Below are 25373 nucleotides of genomic sequence, written 5' to 3'. Positions count from 1 at the left end.
AGAGAAAAAATATTTTTCCAGTGAGAAATCTCTAGAATATTTCTGGTGCCATGGAAATTTAATATTTTGTCTTAATAGACTCACTACCACTTACAGAAAGCAATACACAGTGAATTTTTTAAATTAAAAATGTTTATTAGATATTGCCTTTAATAGATTTACTACATTAAAGGACGGAAACATTTTTTGAAATGTGCTAATAAGAAAAAGACCCAGGAAACTGAATAATGTTGAACAGAATTTTCAGTATTTTGGACATAAATAAAACTCATAACTTTTATATGGACTCTGGGATATTTACTGATAATCCTTCAACAATGGGTTTGGCATTGAACAAGAAATATGAACACATAAATAAGTATAATACAATAATTCCAAGAGAATTAGATCCTTGAGAACAGAAACTCTGTTGTCCATAAGTGTCCTTTGCCATTCACCGAGAAGTTACATCACTAAAAAGAAAACATATAGATGGGTTCCCAACACATAAAAATACAAGAAACACATAATAACTACAAACACCTTTCAATAATGCCCACTAAAATTTAAAAACCAGAAAAGCATAAGAGGGTAAAACAATGCATTTGTTACCAAAAAAAGTCTTTTTGGTTTGGTTATTGTTATTTTACAAAAATGACTATATACGTGTATTTGTATTCCTTATAAAAATTGACAAATATAGAAAAGCACAAAATAAAATAAAAATAACCAGTCATATCATCAACAAAAATATTACTCCTCTTCTGATAAGAACAAAATCATACAATCAGAGAGGATCAAGGAAGGACCCCCCCCCCCCCCAGGATCTCTGATGCTAATTCACCAACAACTCCAAAATTGATAGGCAGAACTTCATTTTAGTGCTAAATATCTATTCTATTGCCTGTCTCCTGGTACTGCTGTATTTTTTTTTTTTTAAATCAGGTCAATAGTGATGAATAAGCAAGGATGAAAAGTATGTTTAGTACTTTAAGCTAAAACTTTGTTTCTCAAGGAAAAAAAAAATGTTTTCTTGGACATCATGCAAGTGTTCTGACCCTGAACTGTATCCCCAGCTTTTTTTCACTTTTAATTTTGAAACAGGGTCTTACTAAGTTGCCCAGGCTGGTCTCTAACTTGGAATCTTCCTGCTTTCAGTCTTCTGAGTAGCTAAGATTATAGATGGGCTTGGCATTGAACAAGAAGTATGAACAGATAGCTGTACACTACCATGCCTGGTTGTCCCTCAAATTTTAAAGCTAGAAGAATCTTAGAAGCTCATATCCACTATGCCTGTCACTGTTTATTCATGAGGTAACAGGCACAGAGGCCTAACTCGTTTTCCTAGGCAACACAGCTAAGTAGGACTAAAACTGATCTTCTAATTGCCCACCAGGCTTCATCCAAGGGGACAAACTAGAAATGAATCTCCACAAGTGACAGGACTATAGTCATTTCATGAATAGGATGTTGATGAACCTGAGGGGTGGAGTATAGTGGATCTGTATGACCAGTCGAAAGCAGCTAGGTACACTTTTGGATCCTACGGGCAAGAACAGTGGTTCTAGGAAGACAAATAGACCCACTGGCCAAATGAAGGAGAATGACTTGGGTCAAAGTTCGTAGGAGCATTGGTTAAACCCCATGTTCCAGGGCAGAGGCAAACATGGTTAAGTCACAAGAGCCCTTTCGGAGTGACTGTATTACCACGGCAGCATGGAAGGTAAAAGTATCCAAAAGAGCTCCCCAACTATGAGGATCAAAATTAAGAAAACCTCAGTTAACAGTCATGTGTCCACAGAGGTTATGATACTCATGCATAGTCATCTCCATCTCAGTGTTCCCAGAATCTCATCCTCCTCTAAGAGGGTATCTTCTCACCTCTGGTTTTTTACTAAATGAGTCTCTACCTACTAATAGAATTGGCCTAGAAATTTTACAGATGATGGTTCAATCCTTTTGGATCAATCTAGGCCATTTAAGTCTTTAGAAGACATCTTTTCACCCTCATGTGGGCAGTTTGGGACAGACATTCTTTATTTTGACAGATTTTATTCCAAATTTAAATGCTTCAAGCTACGACTGATTCTTCTTTTCTTCTTTCCATGTTATAACAGTGATACAAGCTCAGTACAGAGGCAGATTTGTATTGCCAATTCTTAACATGCTTGCCTGTGGATGAGTTCTTTCAACTGTGCCAGTCTGTCACTTTTTAGTGCTTCCCGGATGGATTGGAAAAATCCAAAGTAGTGTTCAAAATTGTGCGTCATTAGCAGGACCCCAGCCAGCAGCTCATTGGTCACCAGTAGATGGTGGATGTATGCACGAGTGTGATTTTTACAGGAATAACAGGAACACCCTCTTACCAGTGGGTTAAAGTCCTCTTGATACCTGCAAAAGGAAGCCACAGTGACATTCTAGAAAGTGAAGAATATAAGAAAGCCACAACCTAGACTATCTGTTTTGCTGGTAAAGTTACCAATCATTAATAACAAGCCTGGCAAATGTTTGGTGCTAGGCACCTCCGTAAGATGGCAATGTGGATAAAAGTTAACAAAGAATGCAATGAATCACGGAGACTCAGGAGTTTTCCTCTAATGGATGCAATCTTCAAGGCTGGTGGCTAAAAAATCCACATGGTCACTCATGTTGAGCACTGAAAAGGCACACAAGGTTAGGAAATGCTGGTCTGACACTTCTCATTGAAAAACATGGCATAACTTTCTACTTCCATAGCTGTTGTAGTTTATAAAGCATTTTCACACACACTGTCTTATTTAATCTGCATCTACTCTTTGAGATAGCTGTTTTTATGGAGTTTACAGGACTCTGGGCCTACCCAGAGTGAATTCTGGCTCTACAACTCACTTGGGAAAGTCACTTAACATCTATCTGTGCCTTTGTTTCTCATCCATGAACCAAAGGTATTCCACCTCACTGAGTTGTTGAGAGGATTAAATGAGTTAAGAGAGCTGAAAGGGCTTGAACTCTGCTAGGCGCATACTAAGTACTATACAGTACTAAGTATACTAAGTATACAGTATAGAACTATATACACTGTACTATATAGTACTGTACTATAGTATACAGTATAGTATAGAATTCTGCTGGGCACATACTAAGTACTATACAGTACTATACTAAGTACTATGCAGTACTATACCTTTTATCAGATATTAAAGAGAAGCTAAGTGACTTGACCAATGTCTTATATTTAAAAGCAGTGCTAGAATTTGTCTCCAAGTCTCCAAAACTTCAAGTCTAGCACTGATAATAAGCATACTATAATTCCCAATTACATCTACACACACACAAAAAAGGAAATTTTAGTAGTACTGTAACCATTTATATTTTAAAATACAAAAATATTTTAAACAGAAATTAATCTTCTTGGGTATTTTACACAAAGTTAAATGAGTTAGATTTTACTATTTCAGACCTACATCAAGAAGCCCCAACAAAATATAAAGAGAAACTAAGATTTTCATGTTCTTTCATAAATTCCCAAGTCTCTACTATTACTAGACTGACATAAGTAAGTCAGAATCCCTAGAATGTCCCTTCACAGAAACCAACAAATCCCCATCCTGAAGGGAATGCACCAAACTCACAGAAACACCCCTCTCTGGTACTGAGGATTATCACTTTTGATCAAATGTGGAGTTACAGTGTATCTTAGTTCATTCTTTATTGAGGCAAATGTTTTATTTAAGATTTATAACTTCACATAACCAAGACAACTTGAGTTCCTTACAAGTTATAAACTTTGTTTTATCTTGAAATCCAATTTCACTCCATCATTATTTAAAGTACTTGGAAGGAATAAAAGACACCAAACAAATGGATTTGGTCTAATCTTTTGACAGCTTTTCTAAAGCAATTGTTATCTAGCCTCAATTTTTTGACAAGATAAAGTACACAAATTCATCTGCAGAAAAAAGTTTTTCTGGAACCAAATTTGAGAAGGCCTAAGTAATATCCAACTATAAATATTTTATGAAGTCATAAACTGAAAAAGGAACAGTTACATAAACTTTTAAAACAGACGAAAATTAAAAAGTTAGAAATCAAAATTCAAACTTCAAAAAATTTTTACCTTTTTTCCTTCAGATTAATTTCAAATGATGTCATTTCTTGGTTGCAATCAGTTGTTTTAATTTTCTCTATTTGATCCACAGATTTGATTTCTTCCTGTGTCCCATTCTGTTGTAATACTGAAGGACAAACCAACAGAAAGTCTTGAATGAAGATCAGATAAAGAGTAGCCATTGGAAGAATTTTATTTTAGTTATTATTTCATGCCCTTTGACCCTAAATTCCACTCTTGAAATTTATCCTAAGGAAATCACACAAGAAAGAAAAATAGCAGTATACTCCCAGATGATTACTGACCTATTATCTACCGTATCAAAACAATTTGAGATATTCAACAATGTCTAAGCAAACTATGGTTTTAGGTATGTAACATAACCCTACTATCAAAGAATGATTTTAACTAACATTTAATGTGTATGTATGTGCTGGGGTTATTCCTTAGCCTCATCTCAAGTGTACACACAAATAAAAACAGGGCTTTGTAGTGGTCTATATTTCAAGTAGATCATACAATATTAATTGGCAAAAACTTTAATGTACAACATACTTACACAAACACTACACACAAATATGATTAATAAAACTATTTCAGTTTTCCTAATCATGAAGGAATGTGGCTTTCTCTAGCCAAAAAGGAACTTGCTCCTTCCGGAGACACAGAACTCAGCGTCAGCCTCTTCGTAGAGCTTTGCATATATTCATGGTACTGGAAGACTAAGTTATCTCTGTCCTGGTGGAAGTAATTTAGTTTGTAAATGAAGTCATGAAAATGAATAAAGTGTTAATGGTATGCCTATTCACATATATCATGCTCTGGTGTGTCTAAAAGAACAGTAAAATTGACCTCCTATATATAAGAACTTGATCAACCTAATTTATTTTGTATCTAGAAGTAATCTGATTTAGATTAATATCGAAGTTGCTTTATAAAAGTGTGACATCTTCTGAATGAAATTTAATCACTTGTAGGAAATAAAGAGAACATTTAAAGAATTCTGGGGTCCTACTCAAAGTTAAGGTTGGCTGTGGTCAAGGAAGAGTTCAGAGGAAAGCAGAGAAAGGAAAATGAAAAGGAAAGACCATCTCCAAAGCCAGAGGGGGATAGGGCAGACAATAGTCTCCAGCACAACTGCTTCAAGAGACCCCCAGCCACAGGCTGTGTCCGGTTCCTTTTCCACTGCCAAGTGAGTGTTAGAATCTAAAACTGCTTGCCTTGACTTCTGAATAACTAAACAATAAAAGAAAAATGGCAGTGCTTCAAAGCAATATTAACAGAGGAAAACAGCTTTCTCATCTCAGTGTGTAAAAAAACTCCAAAAAGCTAAATGCAACACCAGGATTAGATGATGGTAAGGCTCCCTGTAATTTAATTGCATGGGGTTTAGGTTTACAAAAATGGGACTTGCAAAAAGCAAAGAACTCTTTTGTGGGGGCGGGGGCGGGGACAAATTAACTTTTACCAAGTAGTTCAAAGGTTTTCAAAATTTTCTTAGATTTTTATCACAATTTACTCTGAATGTTCTTTTTTCAGCTTAACAGAAAAGGTCTTGTTTTTACTCACTACAATATCAATAACCCAGTATTGAAGAGTTACATGTATAGTTTTAAGTACCTAGTTTTGTATGGCAAAATGTCAGGGCATACAGATAACACACAAAGATGGCGTTTTATAAAAGACTGGCTTGACAAGTACATATTTCTGACTTGTGACTCAGGCCAAAAATCAATAGGAAATAGAAGAAACTTCCTTAAGACAGAGATGAACTTCAGAAGACCTACATGTCTCTTCAGGATTCGGCTGGTAATCAAAGCTGAAAGCCAGGGCACATCCTCGCTCTGTCACTATATAAGGGAAAAAACTCTCAAATAAGTCCACTCCTCTTTCGATACACTTGAGCACTTCATCTGGCCGGCTAATACCACAAATGAGCCTGTGAAAATGACAATAAGAACAGTGACATGAGGACAATGCCTGGAATGACATCAAGAGTCTTTCTGATGAATAGGGCATTAAAAGCAATAATAACAAAAGACAGCAATCAGGGTTGGAGTGGCTGGCAGCAGATAGCAACATGTGGTAGAAAGAGCTTAGGGCTTTGAAGGAAGAGAGAGATGAGCTTACATCCCAGCTCTACCGCTTATTTAACTGCTGTGTTATTTTGGGCAGGTTTTTAACATCTCTGAGTTAAGAGCAATAATATATTCCTCCACAAAATCACTGTGAGGATTAATAAGATATTTGGAAAAGCATACAGTATAGTTCCTGACTCTACAGAAACTCAATAATGGTTGGTTTTTCTTTCCCTTCTCATCCTTTCTGAACAGCCTCCCTGGTCTTGGGTGAACTTTATAGCTCATATATATACTACAGAGATTTTTTTTTTAAAGAGTGCAAAGCCATATGCTTTCTTTCTCCTTCAAATTATTAACTGAATTTTTCTTATAATTATTTTTCAAAATTGGTTCAGTAAAGATATTTTATCTACCATATTCAGGATAGCTTCATTTATACAGCGACTCTTGCTCTTAGAATTTGAACTCTGGCCACAAGATCTAAGAATCTAGTTGGTTTTCTTTATATTTTCTCTGTCAACAGAAAGTCTGCACCGTAGAATGAAATGGTGTTTTCTGAGGGACTAGATAAGGCATTCAGAGAGTATTAATAATTTTCTGGCAGGTTTTGCCACTAAAACAAAATGGTAGAGATGCATTTGATCAGGCTGGCTGATTGAAACTATTTTTTATGTTTGTTTTTCTACTGATAGCCCCTTTTTCATGAACTGGAAGAGAAGAGCTTACATATTCTCTGATTTCTAAAATAAGTTCAAAAAAAGGCTTATGTAATATTAAACAAGCAGAAACCTTAAATATATGCCAGTTTTCCTGACTACAGTTTCCTTCAAATAATGTAGTGTTTTAGAACTCCTTTCCAACTGAAGCTGGCATTTCTACATGCTGATAGAAAGAAAAACAATCCCAGCTTTCAAATTCAGTAACAGACATCTGTGAGCACTTAACACAAAAACGTCCAGAAAATGACTAGGAATACTAGTGCTGAGTTGTTATCTGAACCAGAATGAAACAAGGGCAGGGAGTGCAATGAATGCAAGAGGATGAGGATAAACACTGGGGCAAAAGCTGGGTGGGAAAACCCTTTTCTGCATGGTCTTTACACAAATGTGCAAAAATTCATTGACCTGTATCCAATCATTTGTGCATTTTATTGCATGTTATACCTGAATTTTTAAAAAAGTAACAAAATGACTTATTCTATATACTATTCAATAGCCCTCAAGGAATACCAGGCAGCACCCCATAATCAAACATATATATATATATATATATATGCAGGGAAAAAAGCATGATTATTCACACCAAGTGAAATAAAAGACTACAAAGTCTTTTTTTTTAACTGACAGATAAAATTGTATGTATTTGTCATATACAACATGTTTTGAAGTGTGTGTGTGTGTGTGTATATATATAAGAAATGGTTAAATCTAGCTAATTAATGAATGCATTATCTCATCTAATTATCACTTTTATGGTGAGAACACTTAACATCCATTCACATTGCCTTTTTCAAGAATACAATTTATCATCATTAACATGGTCACCAGAAGGTACAACACATCCCTTAAACTTATCCCTCCTGTGCAATTATATATCCTTTGACCAACATCCTCCTAACCCACCCACCCAAGTCACTTATAAACACTATTCTACTCTATATTGTGACATAACTTTTTTTAGGTTCCACATATGAGTGAAATTGTGCAGCACTGGTCTTTCTGCGCTTTGGTTATTTCACTTAACATAATGACCTCCAGGTTTACCTGGTGTTTTGTTTGTTTTCCTCTTTTAAGAAAGAAAGAGCTAAAATTTAGGAAGTCTAAGGTGACATGAGCTGCTTTCAGAAACTTCCAATTTGTAGCTTTGAATCTTGCAGATCATCTCTGCTCATGAGTACATAGCAAATCCTGCAAGTATGGAAACATGAGAACCAATCCCACTTATGTTGCCAATTCCCTGAACTTCAAAACATGACACTACTCACTACCTATCTCAAATCTAAAACTTCTTATTAGTAGAGCCTCAATGTATTAGGCATCCAAGATCTGTCCTCAACTTTCCTTGATTTAAACCAGAATTCCGCATGACTCTACACCTGTCCTCAAGTAACAAGTTAGAATGAACAAAAACAATATTTATACTTGGCACAAGAATGTGAGAAAACAGTATAACACTTGCCCTCACTTATGGGGATCAATACAGTAATTCACATGGCAATCATCCTCTGTTCTACATTCTGAAATCAGGGCAGGCTAAGCTTGATGAAAACTTCCCTCACAGTCTGCTGAGAAAAGGACAGAAAGGACATAATCAAAACATCAGAAGGCATACTCATACACAGACTGTATCATACACAACTGGCCAGCACTCCTTTCTTGTATCCCTTGATGTTGGCCTGCATCTCAACTGAACACTAGCCTCGGTTTGTCCTCCGGGAGCTCTGCAGTGACAGACGACAGCAAGTGCAGTCTAGTCTCCAGGGTTGCTGGATTCCCATAGAAGCCATCCAGAAGGAAGCCTCCGACAGGCCGCTTGGCTGTCTCTCGTGCTGACCTCAACCTCTCCTCCATTACGTCTCCACCTTCAATCACTCCAATGATGATACTTTTCTGAAGGACCTGAGGTAAGAAAAGGATTGATGCTCTTAACCATTTTCAGTAAGACACTTTTTTACATGAACCTTACATGGTCCAATGGACAGAAGAGATCACAACAAAATTACTGCAGATGAAACATCAAAGGAAGGTGATGCTCCCCAACAATCTCCAGAAACACTCTGTGCAAAACACAAAATAGGTAAGAAAAGACTGAGGAAACAGGGGCAATCAACAGGAATCAGCATGTCCTAACTTCGATTAAAACAAAACTAAACAAAATTCAGAAAAACCTCAATGCCCCATATGCATATGGAAAGCTACTAAGCTTCACCAGCAAGGAAATGCAAAGCGGAAACAATAAGATGCCATTTTTGCCAATTACAATAACAAAAAAGTTAAAACACAAATAACAGAGTGGAGGAAAAAGCATAAGGGAAATGGCATGTAAACACCATCTCATTTCCCTTAGACTTTCACCAAAAAACAGTAAAAATTAGTTCAGCTTTTTAGGAGGGCAAGTAGATAACACCTATTAAAATATCAATATCTTTATCTTTGGATCCTAAAATTACACTTCTAATGATCTGTCCTATAAATACATTCATTCATATGCATCAAGACATATTTACAAAGATATTTAGAATAATGAAAAACTGGAAACAACCTAAACATTCATCAGCAGAGCAAAAGCATAAACTATGACACATTCATAACATGGCTTCCTAGAGTTATTTTAAAAAGAATGAAGTAGATATACTAATTAAGTGCATGGACAGGAGTTTTAGAACTTTGTTAACCAAAACCAAATAAATTGTTGAACATGTAATCATATGCCCATGGGGCTGGGGATGTGGCTCAAGCGGTAGCGCGCTCGCCTGGCATGCATGCGGCCCGGGTTCGATCCTCAGCACCACATACCAACAAAGATGTTGTGTCCGCCAAGAACTAAAAAATAAATATTAAAAAAAAAATTCTCTCTCTCTCTCTCTCTCTCCCCTCTCTCTTTAAAAAAAGAAAAAAAAAAATCATATGCCCATAATACAGGCATGCATATCTATGCTAGTTGATTGGTTGGTTTGTTTTTGGTACTGCTGATTAGACCCAGAGTCTTTTTACCACTGAGCCACTTTCTATTTTTTATTTTAAGACAGGGTCTCACTAAATTGCTTAGGGCCTTACTAAGTTGCTGAAGCTGGCCTTGACTTGTGATCCTCCTGCTCAGCCTCCTGATTCACAGGTGCCACTGCACCTGATTCTAATATTCATTACATGTATACAACTCCAAAAATAAGCCTTGCAAGGACATTACACAAATCAATACTGGCTCTCTGATAAAAGAAAAGGATGGGGAGGAAGTCTGAAACACTGTAAAGAAGGAATTTCGCCCCTTCATTTAAGTAGAAGGGAAAGAATCAGACTATTTTGGCTGCTGTGTGAAAAATAAAGATGAGTATGGCTAAGGAACGCGTAGGAGACAATTTAACTAACCTAAGTGAAACACAAGATGATCTGGACTAAGGCCCAGGCAGAGGAAGAAAGAGTACAAATAAAATTTGAAACTGCATCAGGAGGTAGGATCAATACAACCTGGTGAATTATTTTTCTTAGTAGAGGATGAAGATGAATTCTAGAAAGACTACTGGCTCCTGTTTTGGAAATTCAGGGAGATGGTGCTAAAAGCAAAGACAGGGAATAACCTTAGAAAAATAGTGGAGGCTGAGGCACAATGATTATTCTGCTTTGTGCACTCTAAATCTGAGGTATTAATGGGATGTGCAAACAGCAATTTCAATTCAATCACTGAATATATGAAGCTTAAGTTATATGAATATATCTGACACAAGTTAGGTCATCCAGACTAGAATGTTAGGCATTTGACTGACATCACTTTCCTCTCCTATTTCTGTGGCAGACAGGGCTAACAGACAACTCTTCCTATGGCACTGGGCAGGGTGGTAAGCTCCATGAATGAAACCCATTTGCCATTCCTGACCTAGGGAATGTATGGAGAAAAAAGCAAGCTTGGGCTGGGGATGTGGCTCAAGCGGTAGCGCGCTCGCCTGGCATGCGTGCGACCCGGGTTCAATCCTCAGCACCACATACAAAGATGTTATGTCCGCCGAAAACTAAAAAATAAATATTAAAAAAATTCTCTCTCTCTCTTAAAAAAAAAAAAAAGCAAGCTAAAAACAGATTTGGGGAGCTTCAATATTGAACATGCAGAATAAAAGGATCCAGTGAATAAGATGGGGAAGACATCACAGAAATAGAAAAAGATGCATGCAAATACACAAAACATGTAATTACACAGGACTGCCCCTTCACATGACTAGTACAACCATGTGAAGAAGTATGGTCATATAATTTACTGTCTAAAATGGAATGCATGGAAGTAATGTAAAATGATAAGGCTGCTTGCAATAATAAAAATGAGGAACCTGAGGCACATCTGGCCTTTCTAAGAACTATACTCCCTATCATACTCCCTGTCCTGCTTGCTTGCTTGTTTACTTGCCTGCTTTCTTTCAGAACTGGGGACTGAACCCAGGGGCCATCTACCACTAAGCTACATCTCCAGCCCTTTTTATTTTTTATTTTGTGACAGTGTCCTGATAAGTTGCCCAGGCTAGCCTTGAACTTGCAATCCTCCTGTCTCAGAGTCACTGAGATTATAGGCATGTACCACCATACCCAGCACTGTCCTGCTGCTTTCTATTTATCCAAATGTTACTAGTCCAACAAAGATAATTACTAATTCAAAATAAATGCTATCAAGCCAACATTATCTACCCAGACCTATAGCAATGTCCCTATGCTGGACTCCTACTGAAGATAATATGAGTTTTATTTAGAATGACCACTAAGTTTCCTCTAATATTTCATGTACATTAAGCTTATTAGCCAAATTATATTTTTATTGCTAGCATCAAAATAACCATGTTCCTCAAAATGAGCTTATACCTGATTAGACCTGATTAAATATATATATAAAATTTACTCCACATAAATTATCTTAAATATTGGAAGTCTCTTGTCTGATCACTATCTTTTGTTCCCTCACCTCCTCTGCTCTCCTAATAAATGCATTCTCTTCCAACTTCACCAAATTTGCTCTTGGGCTCCCTTATATACTGCTACAGTTTCATCTTCCTCACCATCATAATCATTCACCATCAGCAAACATTTACTGAGGTTTACCATGTGCCGGTCTTCTGCTACATGATGAAAATACAAAAACGACATAGAAATTGAGCTTAAAGAGGCCACAATTTAATAAAGGTAAATGCATAAGAAATCACTGGAATATAACTGGGGTTATAATACAACTACAAATTAAAGGGATATCAAAGGATGAATAGCACCTTCTGGAAAAAATCAGGAACCAGTTTCATAGAATGGTGAATGGAATGAAGTAAGCCAATGGGAGCAAGTATGGGATTATGGCTGGAGATTAAAAAAATAAAAGATATAGTCCAGAAGAAAGTCTATATACAAAGTCTGTACACAGGTGGCCCAAGAATAAAACAGGCAAATGCCATAAAGAATTGTAAATAATTCAGGAAGGTCAGAGTGCAGGCCACAGGAGAAAAGACCACAATGAGCCGAAAAGTAGGTGAAGGCCAGGTCACAGGTGTACATGCCAGGTAAGAGTTGAAGTGGAGAGTCATTAAATTCTTTTAGGAAAGTAGGCAATGGGCTTGTACCTGGGTATTACAAAGGTCTCTTAGAAAGCAGGGCTGAAGATGGATTAAATAAAAAAGACAATAGAGACAGAAAGAATAATTCAAAGGTAACTATATAAGAGATGATGAAGTCATAGCTTAAGGTGGTGATATGAAGGGTGGGAAGGAAGAGGCAGATTCTAGACATATTAGGGAGATAGAATCAAGGGAGAGTGAATAAATGGATATTAAATATGCACGCAGAAAAAGATTCTTAATCCAGGGGTGGTGGAGCATGCCTGTAATCCCAGAAGCTTGGGAGGCTAAGGCAGGAGTATTGCAAGTTTGAGGCCAGCCTGGGAAACTTAGGCAGGCTCAAAGCAACTTAGCAAGACCCTGTCTCAAAATAAAAAAATAAAAAAGTGCTGGGGATATGGCTCAATGGTAAAGTGCCCTTGGGCTCAATACTCAATCAATCAATCAAAATAATCTTGAAAATCTCAAGTTTCTGGACTAAGGAACTTGAACTGAGATAAAGTATTAAGGAAGAGTGAAAGAAAGAACAGGTTTGAAGAAGTAAGACAAGAAGTCTGATTCCCTCTGAGTTTGATGAATAGCAACTAGTTTGAGTAATACAACCAAGCAATGGCCAGTAGTTATGTAACTGAAGTTATATGGACAAATCTTGACAGTACATATAATTTTTAGAATTATTCAGCAATTAAAACAAAGCTTGGATATGACACATATAATGTGATGAAAACAGAGCCTAAGATAGAATCCTAGAAAATATTAGTTCTCAGAGTTCAAGGAAGAAAAATAAAAACAAGTGAAACAGACCAAGAAGCAGAGAAGTAGAAGGAGAAACAGAAAAGGAGGTATCACGGAGTGGAAGGAGTTTCAAGAGAAAAGAGGGGTGGTGGTGCAGCATACCTCTGACTTTTCCTGTAGCCGCAGGCAGCTATCCAGGAATAGGAGGGATCGGTCCACAGACTTTCTGGCCCTCTTTGTGGAAGTTGTTTCCTCACAAGATGCTTCTCCATCTGAGAGGCATTGGAACCAGTCTGGCTGAAGGGCTTGCTGAATTGCCATGAACTTGGATACAGTCATTTCTACTCGTCCTCCAGCACCCCACACAGACACCGACTGCCATAAAGCAAGACAAAGAAGAATTAGCAAGAGTAAGATACAAAAAAGAGAGAAAGCAATAAAGTAATAAAGCATTAATTCTTTACAATTGGAGAGATGGTATCAATTTAGGATCTAGACATGGTGGGTAAAAATCTGTCTCATGGAGAGAAAAAGCAAATTTCCAAATTTCAAATGCTCTAGAGATCTGACAGTTCATAAAGAATCCTTCAATGGTAATGCAAGCCAACTTTTGAGTTAGCCCCCCAAAGAGTCCTCGGTCACACCTTTCTAACACAATCTTCCATTGTCCCCAATCACATCTCTCCCACCCCAACCTCACCCTTGCTATTCCTGAACAAACCACAGACTTTGGTTCTTCGCTTTTGATGGCACTATTCCTTTTGACTGACATGTCCTTCTACTTCTTTGCCTGGAAAAATACTATGTGTCCTTCAAAGAACTGAATTTAAATATCATCTAACATGTTCCCCCAACTGTTCCTGGGTGTAATGAATTATTTAATCCTCTAAGCTCTTACAGAAATTTGTATTTCTTTCTTTTACAGAAAAAAAAAAAAACACTTATTATACCAGTTTATATTTGTCTGTCTAGAATATTTCACTTTATACCTATATCCCAAAAGCATATTCTGGAGCCCTACATGTTAACATTTAGTAAGTGTTTACTAGGTTCAGGTAGATACAGAATTACATGCAAAGACATCAACCCTTTAGTTCATGAGAATCACTGTATCATATTCCATCTTTGTTTAATCTTTCCCCTACAGGATCTGTTCTTAGATGAGATCACCACGGACACAGATGGAGAAGCCACAAATGGTCTTTCCAGTATGTACCAAAGGCATAAGAATACTGTTTAAATGAAGTCTTCCCCTGTTAAATAGGGAAGATAACTGAGGTCAAATATTGCCCTTTGAATTCAAATTATAAAATTTAAATAAAGCTTAAAACAGGAGAATAATTGAAAATAGTATTCTTAGAAATCAACATTGTTGAGATCAACAAAGTGAGTGCAGGGAAAGTGATTTCATTCGTAAAGCAGTAGTACCTGCTGAGGTCTCACCTGAACACTGTCCTCAGAGATCCTGCCAACGGGGACACCTCTAGATTAAAACTTTTAAGGAAGTCCTTTTGATACCACTCTTCACTAACTAAGATCTCAGGCTATGGACCCAGCTTTTTCAAATTCTGTTCTAGCAGCAAGCAGTATTACACTGAGGTTCTACTATATATAGTTACACATGTGATAACACTCACCAGCAACTTCTTTTTTGGGCACGTGCTTGACCTTCCTCCACACCCCACTTTTTTGTAACAAAAAATGCTGAGGGTATATTCCTCCCCTTAACTCATCCTTACGCAGCCATATTCTCTCTTATATTTCAGCCCAATTCCATTAAAATCATCACAATAAACAGAAGATATAAAGGAATTCAACCCAGACAGAGAGAATCTCACTTCTGAGGAGACATAACAGGCTGACTTCCTGGAACAAAGCTGCAGCCTTGGAGGCCCTTCTGAGAACACACCTTATTTGTTACGTAACCAGCTGGACAGGGGCTGACTGGATCCTGCAGGGAGCAGTATAAGAGTGATTCTGGCATGCCTGTACAAACACAAAGAAGAACCACTGAGAGTGCTTATGTCAACAATAACACTACTGTAACAGGGAACAGCTTCACATATGTATTGGTGGATATATCAGCTCTAACCACAGTAAACAGTTGGTACCTATCTTGGAATTATAAGTGACCTATCAGCATAAGCAAAAAGATTACTTTGAAACTTACTCATCTAAAAGAATGGAATGTAATGATTCATGTCTAATGATGTAGTGAGCTGCTACAAAGAAAAGGTGTATCTCAGAGTATGAGATACAATGAAAAGTTTTTAGTGACATGTTGATCCCAATTTCCTTTAAAGAATTTAACATTAAGTATGCTCATTCTAGGAACCATCCAAAAGGAACTGGTACTAGAAAGATAAAGAGATATAATCAAAAGGAAATCTCATTAACCACAAATCTCATTAATAATAATCATGGGTCCCTAGGGACAGAATTATAGTGATGCTGTGGGATACTACAAATGGATCTCATTCTCAGTATGTTTTGTTTTATTGACTCAAGATGACAGCTTCTTAGGTTCTTTAGTCTAAAAGACAGCCACTTTAAAAAAAAATAAATCTAAAACACCAATTAGTAAACCATTAGTAGTTAAATTTCATATACTACTCAAATTTCCCGTTAAAAAAAAGGGGGGGGGGATTCCATTCAAAAAGAGATAAACAAAGTGAGTTACAAACCTCTGCAGTTCACCTCAATTTTCCACAATTTCAATTATTATGATTATTTCTAGAAAGCTTACAATAGCTATTTTGACTTAATTACATGCCTGTACACTTTAAAACTGGAAACTACACCTGGCCTCAGATCTAGGAGAATGATGCCACATCAACTCCTCTGATGAACCAACAGAAGCAGAAGACTCACTAACCAATGGAAACAGGATCTGTCTTCACTTAAGCGAGTCCCAGGTATTGGGGAAAATCTTCAGAAAAAAGTGGTCCACAGAAGAACTGGTTCTGTACCTGTCACCATTAAGCTTTTCTTCTAAATAAATGAATACATAAATCTGTACCAAAAAAATCCTACTTTTTGGGGCTGGGGATGTGGCTCAGGCGGTAGCGCGCTCGCCTGGCATGTGTGCGGCCCGGGTTCGATCCTCAGCACCACATGCCAGCGGAGATGTTGTGTCCGCCGAGAACTAAAAAATAAATATTAAAAATTCTCTCTCTCTCTCCTCTCTCACCCTCTCTTTAAAAAATAAAAAATAAAAAAAAAAATCCTACTTTTGGAACAGAAGATAATATCAATATACCAGAATATAGATGTATATAAAGTCTTCATCTGCCGTTTTATGAGTGTGGCTCAAGGGATCTTGAGTATGTCCCCTCTGTCCTTTGCTCAGTGCCTGTACCTGCCTTGTAACTGTCTTCCACCACTGCATTCCCACTACTGACCTGGCTAATAAATGATCTCCTTTGAGCCATCTAAGATGCCCCCTTATCTACTCTCTCAAGAATTCTTTCTTTATTCTGATCACCTTCCACATATCCTCAGAGCAGGTATGTGCTCCTCCCTCTGGGGCTATCATGATATACATACATATTCTTAATCCTACAAAGCAGTCACTATATTCTTACTAGAATTACCTGTTTATCTCAGCTAGGATCTGAGTTCCATGAGAGCAACAACTGTTTCCTATACAACTGTGAATACCCAATGGCTGATTCTTGGTCCAAAAGATTTCTATTAGAATAATGAATAAATAAATGCATGAATAAACTATCAATAAGTCAATAGCATCTCCAAACTCCAAATTCATTTAAGACACAAATGATTTAATTTTTACCTATAAAGTTTCCAACTCCCTTCTTATATTCTGCCAAAACTTCATGATGTTCTGCCCTGTAAATAAAACAGAAAAATACATAATAATGAATCATTCTATGGATACTGCATAACAACTGAAGCCTTCTTCTTCTCACTCAAATAAGCTACGTAGTCTTAAATGCAGTCTTGTACAACAATGTACTTCATTATTCAAGAGACCTTACTAACTAGACTAAGTTCATTACTCAAAATCAAAGCCTTAAATTTGTAAATGGTTCTGGGAGAAGAGAAATTGGCACAGATCAGCTGCTTCAGAATATTTGGATTTTCTTGTTTCTCTTGCCCCTTCAAAGTCACAACTGATATCACAATACTACAGAATAAGTTGATCATACAGTAGGCTCTTCAAATAAGTACAAAGTTGGTTTATATATTACACAAGTCATTTAACTCCAGCAGTTCCATTTTCATAAAGTAGTACTAGCAAGTTCAAGTGCTAAGGCAGAAAAATTATTGAAGCAGAATAACTATGAGGCTGGTGCATGATGACAGCCCCTGAATTCCAAGTTTAGCTCTTAGAGAGCATTTCTTGCCCCATTCCTACAGGAAGCAGTAGCAGTGAGGGCAGAGAAGGATTGCAAGTTTGTAGAAAAAGCAGCATAGCACTAATACTCAGGATTCATCTGTGGTTCTAGGTCTGAGCCAAATGATGTATACTGATACCTCTCTTCTGATTTTAATATGAAAATCTATAAATACATATGAGTAAAAGACATTTTTCTCTTTCTTACACCTAACTAAGGTAACTAAACTGCTGCCAGAGTCAATTCTTGAATGATGGGGTCCAATACTTACAGGGATGACAGAGTAAGCTGAGCCATTGCAGGAATCCCATGGATATTATGCAGTGTTTGATGAGTGAGGTGTGGGGCAGAGCCAGTCTTGGTGTACAAAAGGCAGCCTGGAATGTCTATGATGTGGTCCCCTGTTTTGCCTAAGTTTTGTATTTTTCCCAAGCGACAGCCATTAACTACCTTGGTAAGATTCAGCTTCATCCTTAAGGATTAGTCCACTTCCTGTAAGAAAAAAAGCACTAAATTTAGAAGCTTGGCAACATCTAAAGGCTATGCATTTTGTAAAGAAAACAACCTGCATAAAAATGAAAAATAGCAATCTAGTCTATGATTTTTTGGTGGGAGCGGGGATATTAGGAATAGAAGAATGAAAAAAGACACAGAGTGTCACAGATCCCTTCTCCAAGGTCCCAGAGCAATATAATGACATCAACTACTTTTAAATTTAGTCATGGAATTTTAGTCAAAGTTGATGAAAACCAAACAAACGGAGGATGGAAGTGAAAAGAATAATCATGAAAAGAATGCCAATAAGTCAAGGTTCATTCTTAGCTTTGAAAATGTATATAAAGAAGGGTCCCAATGCTTAGGCAATACTGACTGCTGATATGAACCGTTTTTTCCTTTCTCTAATTTGAGAGAATACTAAACAACATAGCAATTTTCCCTAATAATGTTGTATAGTAACAAAAGCATATTTCAAGACAGCATTCTGATATGAATACACATCAAAGAATGTATACCAAAATCAACAAAGATTATATCTAAGATGGGATTATATTCCAATTTGTTCTCAGATAGTATCTAAACACAGGTGAGAAAATACATGGAGTATATATATATTTCATAAGCAATTTTTCATTCCTTTTGTGACTGGGAAAGAAAAACATAGATATCTAATTTCTATAGATATAACAGAGAAGAAAAGAACACCAATTATTTACTGGAAATTGCTAAACAATTAGTATTTGTTGTGGTAAAATCCTGGGTTCTACTTTTTTTTTTTTTTTTAAGAGAGAGAGAGAGAGAGAGAGAGAGAGAGAGAGAGAGAGAGAAAGAGAGAGAATTTTTCAATATTTATTTTTTAGTTTTTGGTGGACACAACATCTTTATTTTATTTTTATGTGGGGCTGAGGATCAAACCCAGCACCCCGCGCATGCCAGGCCAGCGCGCTACTGCTTGAGCCACATCCCCAGCCCCTGGGTTCTACTTTTAAAATGCACTTCAGAATTGGATAAGCAGGTGTGGTGGATCATTTGCAAAATGTCATTGGACATATCAACATTTTACAAATGCTTTAGTACATCACTACAGCCAAATACTGTAATCTTACTGTACCCTCTGGAATTCTTTCCAACTAGACTAGGTCAAGTTTTATTAGTAGACAAATTATTACAGCTATCTAGAAACTCCAACCTCAGATCCTGTACTCTTAAAAAATTGTTCTGGATGTCACCCATTATTTAAGATGCTATAAAACAAACAAGCATTACTTATTATTAAGGAAACATTACTTTTTTAGGAGGCAAATTCTTAAAATTTAAATATGACAATAACTATCAAGATTAAGCTATTAGACATGAGAAAAATTACTTTCTGTATGATCCAAAAAGAAATGTCATGTTAAACATAAGATATTTGAAGAAAGTCTGGTTGATTTTCTCTGACTGTAACATCATTATTTCAAGTTACCACAAAAGTAAAGACATAAAAATTACTATTATTGGAGCCCATAGAAATGGAGACTGTTAAAAAGAAAAAGTTAAGGGCTGGGGTTGTAGCTCAATGGTAGAGCACTTGCCTTGCATGCATGAGGCACTGGGTTCAATCCTCAGTACCACATAAAAATAAATAAATAAAGATATTGTGTCCATCTGCAACTAAAAAGAAACAAAAAGTTTTAACAAGAGAATAGTTTGTTTTTTGCTTTTGTTTTGTTTAGTTTTTGTGGGACCAGGGAATTGAGCCCTGAGCATTCTACCACTAAGCTACATCATCAGCCCTTTTTAGTTTTCATTTTGAGAGAGGGTTTCACTAAGTTGCTGAGGCTGGCCTCAAACTTGTTCCTCCCCAGTAGCCAAGATTACAGGTGTGTGCTACCATGCCTGGAAAAGGCTATTATACACCCCAGCCCACAAAAAATTGATATACATTAAATCTGATAAGGAAAATTTATCCCCCAGAATTATAAAAATATAATTAAGGCTAATAAGAACACAATATAGAAAACATAGTACCAGAATCACATTCCTTACTTATCAGATAATACTCATCTTATGTATTAATGTATATATATTTTAAACTAACAGAACCCTGAAGCCATTCTGTAGCAAAATTAAAGACAGTATTTTGCAACCTAAATAAGCTGTGGAAAATTCAAGCAGAGGAAAACACAAAGTCAGGTGAAATGCACTTCATCCCAGCAGCTTAGGAGGCTGAGGCAGGATGACAGGTCAGCCTCAGCAACATAGCAAGGCCCTAGGCAACTCAGTAAGACCCTGTCTCTAAATAAAATACAAAAAAAGGGCTGGGGATATGGTTCATAGGTTGAGTGTCCCTGGATTCAATCCCTGGTACAAAAAAAGAAAAGGAAGGAAAAGAAAGGAGGAAGGAAGGAAGGAAGGAAGAAAGAAATACATTTCAGCAGGCATGGAGGCATGACTTGGGAAGCTGAGGCAGGAAGATTGGAAGTTCCAGGCTAGCCTGGGCAATTTCACAAGACCCTGTCTCAAAACAAAAGACAAAAAGGGTGAGGGTGCAACTCAGTGGTAGAATACTTGCCTAAAATATACAAAGCTCTCAGTTCAAGCTCTGAGTTCAATGCCTAGCACCACCACCAAAACAAAACAAAACAAAACAAAAAAACGTAAATATTGAATGGAGTTCCATCATTGCTACCATACCTTCACCCCCAAGCTGGGACACCTCATAACCATCATCATTCCTTCTGTCATCTTATGATAAGGAATCTAAGGCTCAGCAAGATTACTTAGAGAACTAGTCTGGAACCCAAGTCTTAATCATAAGAGGTATGTGCTCTTCACATTATGACTTTTGAGTAAGAGTAAATCTAACATGCTAAGAGATGCAGTCTGATTAAAAAAAAAAAAAAAGACATCCTGCAGCCATACCATAGCCACTCAAAGAAAAAGATGATTTTTCAAAACTGCACTTGAAATCTGTGAAACATCTTTCCACCCCAAGAATATACTGTAAAGTCATAAAGAGAAAGTAGCTCTCAAGCTCTGATCTGTGCCAACAGAATGGCACATATGATCAAAGAATGGCTGCCTGCTGTTTCCTCAAAGTCCTCACAGGCTTGCCCTGCTCAGTAAGCTGGCCACTGGTCAGGGATCTGACCTTCTGCCTGGCAAGCTCTGAGTCTCATCTTGTCTATACTCACAGCACAGATCTGTCATTTAGGGACTGGCTCAAACAAACCAACCCGAGACTAAACAACAAAATCAGATTATTTACTCTGGAAAGGAAAGTGGGTCAGTCAGTACATTCTTGCCCTACAGAATGCCATTTGGGAACCCAAAATAACACTGTGTGCACAGAGCATCAGAATAAGAAGCATAAGTAACAACTACATACATAATGGCAACTAAAAGGAAACCCAGTTTCTCTTAATATATCCAATCAGATTCTTTAAGGTTGGGCATGGGTCTCTCCAAAAGTGTAGAGACAACGAGACCTGAAAGCCCAGACTGGTAGCTTCCAAGACTTACCTTTCTCTTGGGGACCTTTTAGTTCTTTCCTTGTCTGAGGAAGAATGAACATGTTCTAGAAGGCTCCATCATTTAACAGAAGAATCTCAAGGGTAATTAATCATCCACTCACTCCTGAAGACATTTTCTCACACTTCTCTTTCCCACTCTTTCCTCAATTGAAGACATAGCTTCTTTGATTCTTAACCCACAGTCTGTCATTACAGGTCCTTGGCAGCTCTAGTGGGCATCACCCATAATTCTTTAATGCAGAGATGGGCTCTCATGTAATACAATGCTTGCATCTCAGAAGTTTAACCCCCATAACTTTAAAGATCAAATTCAAAATTCTTAGCTTGGCATACTGAACCCAGTAGGTCAGCTAGAGAGAAACACATGTGGTTCTTTCTATAGTGCTAGACTTTGATGCTGTGTACTCACATTCTGCTGTTTGAGGCTTCTTAAAAGTACCTCCCTAATCATGGTAATTCAACGTGTTGCTGAAGGAAAAGATTAGCAAGGGAAAGCAGAAGAATGGGTTTAAGAAAAAGTGTTGTAATGGATAAACTGCTATTGTCAATGACTCCATTTTGTGAGGAGGAATGTGAACATTAAGAAATGTGACAAAGCTGGGGTCACATTAGAGTAGAGTGCTTGACTAGCATGCACAAGGCCCTGGGTTCAATCCTCAGCAATGCAAGAACAAAAAAGAGAAAAAGAAAAAGAAATCTGAGGACAGCATCAGAGAATGCACTTCAACTAGAAATCAACAATCAAAAATATAAAATGGGATTTTTGTCCAGAGTGAAACAAACTCTTCCTTTTCTCATTCACTGTTCAATGTATGCCAATGTTTTTATAGTTGCACTTCTTTTTGTCAATGGTCTTCAAATATCAACCAGGTTTATTTGCCTTTATTATTATCTTTCCCCTTTCACTTGTTGTGAGTCTCTTATATTTCTGGTGCTGTACTTTCTACTTTGCTTAACTTATACAGATGAAGTTCCCGGAGAAGTCCTAAGGAAGAACCATCAGAACATAAGGACAAATGACAGGCCGTCCAAGGATCTGTATCTTTACAAGAGCCAACAAAGACTTCTAGCACTTCTGGTAACTTTGTAGCTGTCCTAACACCTTAGTCTACCCTACCATTCAGGTGTCAGGAAAGAAGTAATTTCAAATTATTTCTTCAATGCATTTTCTACATACCGTCATGGAAAGATTTCCAATTTTTGCTAAGGGAATAGAGCAAACATAGGTGATTGCATCTTTTTTTTTAAAACAATTTTTGATGCCAATTTTATTGAGATACAATTAACATACAGTAAGATTTGCCAGTTTTTGTGTGTGTGTATGTGGAAGGAAAACAATAAACATTTATAAGTACAAAACTACCTCTCCCCTATTTCCTCCATACAGATTCTATAGTAAGTATATATACATACAAAAAAGTCTGAAGGGTTTCTGAGCAATATGGCGTACTGAGCTGACTAAAAAAATCAAATAGAAATGATAGATGCTAAAATTCTAGAAAACAGTAACAGAAGATGAGAAGACTATTTGGAGGGAAAGTATTCTAAAATTCTTACATTATGTGGTAGGCAAAGAAGAAACTGAATTTAACAAACTTGTTAAGCATGTGTGTTAAAAGTTTAAAATTAGTCAATAAAAATTGATGGTGCCAGGTAAAAGCCTGTAATCCCAGCAGCTCGGGAGAAGATAGGAAGATTGTGAGTTGAAAGCCAACCTCAGCAAAAGCCAGGCACTAAGCAACTCAGTGAGACTCTGTCTTTAAATAAAATAAAAAATAGGGCTGGGGATGTGGCTCAATGGTCCTGTGCCCCTGAATTCAATCCCTGGTATCCTTCCCCCCAAACTTGATGACAATACAAAATTTTCAAATCTTCTGGGGATGGATGAAGGAGGATAAAAAAAAAAAAAATGACTAATCTAATGAAGACCAAGAAAAAGAGACCAAATAAAGCCCATCAAAATAGAAAATACAGGGCTGGGGTTGTGGCTTGGCAGTAGAGCACTTGTCTCGCATGTGCGAGACCCTGGGTTTGGATCCTCAGCATCACATAAAAATAAAACAAAATAAAGGTATTGTGTCCAACTACAACTAAAAAATAAATATTTTTTAAAAATAGAAAATACAAATTAAGATGTAAGGTAGAAGTTCAATAGAGTTATACTAATTTCATCCACTGAAAGGCATAATAACAGTAGCAACTAACATCTATTGGGTAGTTAGTATGTATGTTCTCTATATGAACTCCATCAATCCTCATACCAAGCATTAATAGATGCTATTAATGTCTGCATTTACCAACTGGGAAAATGAGACTGATAAAGTCATCATGGATAAGTGGCAGATCTACTACTTACATTAGACCAAATAAAGCCCATCAAAATAGAAAATACAGGGCTAGACATTAGAACGTCTAGCTTTAGAGGCTATACTCACACTAATAGGCTGATAGCTGCTTAGAGGTTCCATCTTGTCCATAAGCACATGCAACGTTTACATATTATTAATTATAATAATAAGATAAAATTTCATACTCATATTTTCTATTGCTGGTCTTATTATTGTTGTTGTTCTCCTTTCTCTCTTCTCTACCTCTAATCCGACTTCTCGGTCTCTACAACCTTTCCCCATACTCATCCAAACATTTAGACATACTTGTATATGGGAGGGGGTCTGCTATTACAAAAATAGAAACATACTATACTATATGCACTTCTCTGCAATTTGCTTTGCTCTCAGGAATACACAACGGATCATCTCCCCACCACCACCAAAAAAAGAAAGATGGAGCTAACTAACTCTTTTAAAAGAAATTCTTCGCGATATTGCATAGTTCAATGCAACACAATTTATTCAACCATCCCTTTCTGTCGGACGCTAAAGTTAAAGGGCAGGTTGTGGGAGAGCGGCAAAATCGGAAGGCACTGCTTTCCTGACCTCATTTTCAGCAATTTCAAGTGAACTTTTGTTTACATTTCCTGGCAGAATGCTTTTCACACATTGATTTTTAATCACTACAACACTCCAAGGGTTTAGGTATTATCGTCCCCATTTGCCAACGAGAAAATGTTATGTCTGAGAGTTATTAAGTTGCCTGAGGTCATACAACCCACAAGTAGCTGGATCCCAAGCTCCTGCTCTAAATCTCTGCCTAACAAGCTTACACTTATCACTAAGTGGACCGTCCCCTACAACATCTAGGCTCAGCCAAGAAAGTTGTACTTATCTTGGTCCCACAGGTCTCCTCCAGGGGCCCAGGCCTCGCCAAGCACCTAGCTCAGATTCGAGAACACCTCACGCTCCTAAATACCCTGGGTTATGGAGAAAAACTGCGTCGGGGAACTTGACCCTGAGGCGGTCAAAAGGAGTCCCTCTGCTCTCAGAGATGTCAGCACGTTCACACGATTAGTGAGAAATCGAATTCAGAGAAGCCTAGTTCTACCTGGTGACCCAGGAAAAGGAAGAAGAGAGATGGCGGGAGTAGTTACCATTACTGCAACAGAATCAGAAAGCGTCTGGGCCCGACCAGACTCATTAATCCCTAGCAATCACACACCAGGAGGGAGAGGGGACGCTTACCCCCAAAAATACCCCAACTCTTTTGGCCTTCAGAACACTCAAATCTCCACAGTTCGCTACCACGTGTCCGGCTTGCAGAATTCTCGTCCCCCTAAACGTCCGCCTCCGATGCAGAGCCAATCAAGGAACATTGAGTCATCACCAGGCGCCAGAAAGAAATAAAAGTCCTATCAAAGCCATCCCCGTGGACAGTCGCTGTTGCCATGGTAACTGAGAGAACGCGCTCCGCCTGCGCAGAGCCTCTTGG

The 25373-nt window shown here is 37.4% G+C and overlaps 1 protein-coding gene across 1 annotated transcript; it reads right to left on the bottom strand.

Moving 5' to 3' along the window:
- Positions 1-135: 135 nt before the first annotated feature.
- On the bottom strand, positions 136-25247 carry QTRT2 (queuine tRNA-ribosyltransferase accessory subunit 2). The gene is made up of 9 exons (XM_081301259.1): positions 25127-25247; positions 17807-18027; positions 16971-17026; positions 15087-15163; positions 13340-13552; positions 8566-8765; positions 5854-6005; positions 4076-4193; positions 136-2370 (listed from the first exon to the last, which is right to left on the bottom strand). The coding sequence occupies exons 2-9, from the start codon at positions 18004-18006 to the stop codon at positions 2139-2141; spliced, it is 1248 nt and encodes a 415-aa protein (XP_081157385.1). The 5' UTR covers positions 18007-18027; positions 25127-25247; the 3' UTR covers positions 136-2138.
- Between the last annotated feature and the right edge of the window lie 126 nt (positions 25248-25373).

The sequence above is a fragment of the Spermophilus citellus genome, assembly GCF_964194105.1.
Source record: "Spermophilus citellus genome assembly, chromosome: 7".
Lineage (NCBI taxonomy): Eukaryota > Metazoa > Chordata > Mammalia > Rodentia > Sciuridae > Spermophilus > Spermophilus citellus.
Note: the sequence above shows the minus strand (reverse complement) of the source record. Positions and strands in the feature narration are given on the sequence as shown.